Source organism: Phragmites australis, chromosome 16 (assembly GCF_958298935.1).
Source record: "Phragmites australis chromosome 16, lpPhrAust1.1, whole genome shotgun sequence".
In the NCBI taxonomy this organism is placed as follows: Eukaryota; Viridiplantae; Streptophyta; class Magnoliopsida; order Poales; family Poaceae; genus Phragmites; species Phragmites australis.
In genome coordinates this window covers 8,001,488-8,006,902 of record NC_084936.1, presented here as the reverse complement: position 1 = coordinate 8,006,902, position 5,415 = coordinate 8,001,488, and the positions used below count along the sequence as shown (strand labels likewise).

The window sequence follows — 5,415 nt, the reverse complement described above, 5'->3', positions numbered from 1 at the left end:
ATTTGAAAGGATTACCTAGCTATCCTTCGTCCTTCTGGTGAGCAGCTTTCTCATTTTTATTTATGCGACTGTATTACACTATTATTTTATATTTATGTAGTTAGTCATGGGTGCGGATTTTTCTCTCGTAATCCTCCTAACGAAGCAATTTCCTTAAATCGCACGAACATGCCGAAGGTACCAGGCATCCAGATCCAGTAGTACGTGGCGAGATTTACCTCTTTTTCTTTTCACTTCCATGTCATGTCAATTCTCTTTTCAAGGATCTGTTTCGTCACACCACCAGCACCGTCCATGGCATCATGCACTGCACCACCTTTAGTCACCACAATCTTTTGCCTAGACCTGACAAATTAAACTCCCCATTCTCCTCCACGTTTTTGAAATACCTCCGCATGCCATCTCTTGCAATGGAAAGCGCCCATTGCTTGTTCTTGTGATCTTCCTCTAGCATACCCTATCGTCCCAGGGCATAAGACACCCTGTTCTTCTTCCTCCAGCTCCCTTTTGGTTGCTCTTTGTAGGGTTCTTGCTTGAAGGAAAGCCGTACTCGGTGACCTATTAATGCCTCCCTCTCCTGTCTCTGTCGTCCTCTTGTTCCTGTGATTCATCGGTAGGCTTGCTCTCTGACCCTTCTTGCTGCGTTCTTTGGCCCTTCTCCATGCAAACGCTCCAGAAAGAACATATGCCTCCTGTGATTCGGGCTCGATCCTGAAGTCATTTTTTATTGGGAGCACATGTTTTTTCGTTGTGTGGAAACAAAATATTTTCTTTTGGTTTCAGTTAGTTTGATGAGTTCTTGACTGCGAAGGCATGCTCTGTTCTGTTTCGTTTTTGGAGGCCATCGATTCGAGCTGATTTCTTGCCCGCTCCTCACTTCGATTCTTGCCCTGAAGCGAAATCGACCTCCATATGATTTCTGTTTGATCGGTCGATTCCTTGTTCAGAAGAGATTCTGATTAGCGAAATTCTCGTACTTGCCGACCTACTCCGATCATTTCTTGATCCAAGAACTGCATACATGGCGGCGCCGGTGCTCGCCGCCGCCGGGCGCGCCCTTGCGGTGGTGCTGGTGGCGCTGTCGTGCATGGCGCGGCGGTCGTCGGCGGTCGGCGTGAACTGGGGCACGCAGCTGAGCCACCCGCTGCCGGCGAGCACGGTGGTGCGGCTGCTGCAGGACAACGGGTTCGACAAGGTGAAGCTGTTCGACGCCGAGGACAGCATCCTGGGCGCGCTCAAGGGGTCGGGGATCCAGGTCATGGTCGGCATCCCCAACGACATGCTCGCCGACCTCGCCGGCAGTGGTAAGGCTGCCGAGAACTGGGTCGCCAAGAACGTCTCCGGCCACGTCCACGACGGCGTCGACATAAGGTCAGCAAATTTTTACCTTTCCACATATGCATATACTGCCGTTGTGAGTCCGCTACGTCGTCGTCTGATTTATTACATTATTAAAAAGTGAGTACATATTACACAGTTAAAAAGTGTAACCACTTATTAAATTATTAAATTACATGTACCGGCCAATTAACCTTGAAAGTCTAAGTTGACCAGAAAAGACGGTAATTCACTTACATTTTAACACCGTCAATTTAGGTTGGTCATCTAAAAATGGCACTGTTAATATATTTGTTCTCAAACTTACTTTCACGTAGTTGAATTTCCAATATTTTTATACATACACTTGGAGAATGCAACGACGAAAGGTATGTGTTGATCATTGCACTCATGTCAAGAAGCTGTAGTAGATTAGTCAATTGTTTTTCTCTTTTGGTTCTTTGTACTTTGTAGTAGGCAGCAAAGCTTAGCTAGGCTCTCCTCCTCCTCTTTAGGGGAAGCCCACAGCTGCAAGCAAACTGAAATTCTGTCTCAACCATTTCCCAATTCCCAGGCCATATGAAAGTTGAGGATGGATGCTTTTTTCTGCTTTTTTGCCCGGTGCTTCTGCACACATAGCACAGCTTTGAGAACAACCCAAACATATTATTCCATTGGCAGTGACTAGAGAGAAAAAAAAAACCCCTAATCATCCACTCTAGAGTTTGAGAGCGTTTGACACGTTTGTCATTAGGCTCACAACATTTCTAGACCATTCTTTCTTTTCTTGAGCATCCAATCCATCCAGAAAGATCATGCACCTGTCTACGTCTCCATGAATTAATCACGTGTCCTGCCATGGATATCTTCCATCTTCAAACTTCCAGAGTGATCTCTCTTGTTGCTACTTTCGCCTTTACTATCCTTATCTTTTAAAAGAGTCATGTTTACAGCGTGCTATTTTCTAATTTCTATGGGAGTGGAATTGTTCCTATGGAATTTCTGCGTTCCGAATGGGGGCATTTAGATGTTTGTTCGTGATGCCAGGATTCTTGGGTGATTATGTGGATAGGTCTAGATGATACTCCTTGGTGACTTTAATTTCTGACTTGGTTAATGAAAATGTGGAGGTGATCGAACAGATAGTCGCAATCACAGTCCTTTGCGGTTTCTGACTTTATTAGAGCCCAAATTCAAAGGCCCTTTGGATTATTGCAGAACCTGTGGAGGCCGTAATGAAATGTGACGATCACATAAACATGGGACCATGCCACAGATCCAGATTTTCTCAGGCAAATTCCTGCCGCATCTATGTCAAGATTTTCTTTCAGTCATGCTTTATCTAACTGTACAGCAATGGCCCTCTGACACCCATCTGCCGCTAAGATTTCCTTTTTCCTAAAGAGATTCTTTTGTTCAGGGGAAATCGTACGTCTTCGAAGTAGAGAAATCGATGATGAAATTCGCGGCCAGTTTTAAAGATTGTGATCTGAAATTTCAATCTCAGTTGATTACTGTAGTTTATTCCACATGGTTGCAAGCATGCAGCACGTCGGTAAATTCTTGTTTCCGTGACGGGGCAGGTACGTGGCCGTGGGGAATGAGCCGTTCCTGGAGACGTTCAACGGGACGTACCTCAACACGACGTTCCCGGCGATGCAGAACATCCACGCGGCGCTGGTGAAGGCCGGGCTGGGAGACAAGGTGAAGGTGACGGTGCCGCTGAACGCCGACGTGTACCAGTCGCCGACGGGGAAGCCGTCGGACGGCGACTTCCGCGGCGACATCCACGGGCTGATGCTGACGATCGTGCAGTTCCTGGCGTCCACGGGCGCGCCGTTCGTCGCCAACGTGTACCCGTTCATCAGCCTGTACGCGGACCCCAACTTCCCACTCGACTACGCCTTCTTCCAGGGCTCCTCGTCCCCGGTGGTCGACGGCGGCGTCACCTACCAGAACACCTTCGACGCCAACCACGACACGCTCGTCGCCGCGCTGCGCCGGAACGGGTTCGGGAACGTGTCCATCGTCGTCGGCGAGGTGGGCTGGCCGACCGACGGCGACGCCAACGCGAACCCGGACTACGCGCGGCGGTTCAACCAGGGGTTCCTCACCCACATCGCCTCCGGCCAGGGCACGCCGCTGAGGCCGGGCCCCGTCGACGCCTACCTCTTCAGCCTCATCGACGAGGACCAGAAGAGCATCCAGCCGGGCAACTTCGAGCGCCACTGGGGCGTCTTCTACTACGACGGCGCGCCCAAGTACCCGCTCAACCTCGCCGGCCGCAACGGCACGACGCTGAAGCCGGCGAGGGGCGTCAAGTACCTGGACAGGAAGTGGTGTGTGCTCAAGCCATCGGCCAACCTCGCCGACCCGAAGATCGCCGACAGCGTCAGCTACGCGTGCGGCCTCGCCGACTGCACCAGCCTCGGGTACAAGACCTCCTGCGGCGGCCTCGACGCCAAGGGCAACGTCTCCTACGCCTACAACAGCTACTACCAGATCATGGATCAGGACGATCGCGCCTGCAACTTCAACGGCCTCGCCGCCACCACCACCGTCGACCCGTCCGCCGGAACGTGCCGCTTTATCATCGAGATCGCCGTCGGTGCAGCGGCGCGCTCCGCCAGGGGCGTCGCCGGCGGGGTGGCCGCCGTGCTGGCCGCGTTCCTGCTGTCCATGTTTTGAACTGAAGCTCTCCCATCGATCGTCCGCGTCTGTCTTTAGCTTCGAGAGGACTCTTGACAAGTACTTCGTTGTTCATCTTATTTGTCATTGTTGTTTTTGGATTAATCTTTCTTTGATTTGAGAATGTCACATGTGTAACTGTGTATGATTAACTTGTTCTTACACTAACAGAAGCGATTTGTTTCAAATATGTTTTTTTCATCATAGTGATGATGTACACCACCGCACATGCACACCATGAATACGCATGCTATCCAAACAACGATTCTCCGGCCGATTCTGGTGGAAGCGTTTTAGAGAAATGGGCCGAATCGCGAAAGGGCCTGGGATGTGTTTCTCCCGTTTCACGCCCCATTCGTTCCCAGTTTGCCCCCACGCCAGAGCCTTGCCGCGCCCGACTCCCCGCCGCAGTAGCTCGACGTGCTCGGATCGGAGTCGCCGGAGTTGGGGAAGAACGGTGCACGGAAGGTCGATTGGGCCTGGGAAAAAGGAGGATTCACGCGGGAAACCGAGGAGAAAGCTTTGCGCGACGTCTCTCAGCGTGTTTTGAGGCTTGGTTGGGGCGGATTCGAGCTCGTGTGAGTGGGATTTGAGTTCGGCAGTGCTGTACTCAGGCTTGCGGTTGAGCGAGAGATAGAGCAGCGAGGGAGAGAGAGGGGAAAGGAAGGCCAGTAGGGAGGAGGATAAGGCCGAGATGGGGTGCCAGCCGTGGGGCAGGTGTCGTAGAATCTTCGGCATGCATGTCTATTCTAGGGTTAAATTTATCGTCGGTTACCGGTCGGTAGTCGTGATTACCGTGCTTATCAAAGCACACCGTATTTGTAGACCAAATGGTTTTTAAATTTAAATTTAAAAAAATAAACATAAAAAATCTATAAAATACTAGAGACAATTCTAAGATCTCCAATGAAAATAATAATAATAATAATATCATTTGTATCATATTTTATAGGGAAAAAGTTTGAAAAAAAGTAAAAAGTTAAAGCTTACAGCTCATTTATTAACTTATGTTAAAAAAAGCTTAACATGTAAACACATATTTTTTTATATCTTAAGAGGATCTTTAAAATTGGTTTCACTTTATTTAGAGTTTTTTAATTTCTCCATGATTTTTACAAAGTTCACACGCATAAAGTGAATATGTTAAGAAACAACATTGTAATTAATTTTTTATATCTACCATTATTTTTCATACATAAAGAATAATATAAGTAAACTAATAAAAGTGGTTTTTAATTTTGGAGGTGTGATGGGTTAGTTATGAGTTAATCTAGTTGCAATACATTTACATAATCCTGCATGTTACAATAACTATTTGATGAATTCATATATTTTTAAAAGATATAGGATCATGTAAGAAGACTAATAAAATTGGTTTCATGATTTTTGGATTAGCAAAGAGTAAACTAT

The 5,415-nt window shown here is 48.1% G+C and overlaps 1 protein-coding gene across 1 annotated transcript; it reads left to right on the top strand.

The window, feature by feature from the left end:
• The first annotated feature begins 248 nt into the window (after positions 1-248).
• Positions 249-4,131, top strand: LOC133895847 (glucan endo-1,3-beta-glucosidase 6-like). The gene is made up of 2 exons (XM_062336369.1): positions 249-1,371; positions 2,901-4,131. Exons 1-2 carry the CDS (start codon positions 1,022-1,024, stop codon positions 4,003-4,005), a joined length of 1,455 nt encoding a protein of 484 aa, XP_062192353.1. The 5' UTR covers positions 249-1,021; the 3' UTR covers positions 4,006-4,131.
• Positions 4,132-5,415: the final 1,284 nt, after the last annotated feature.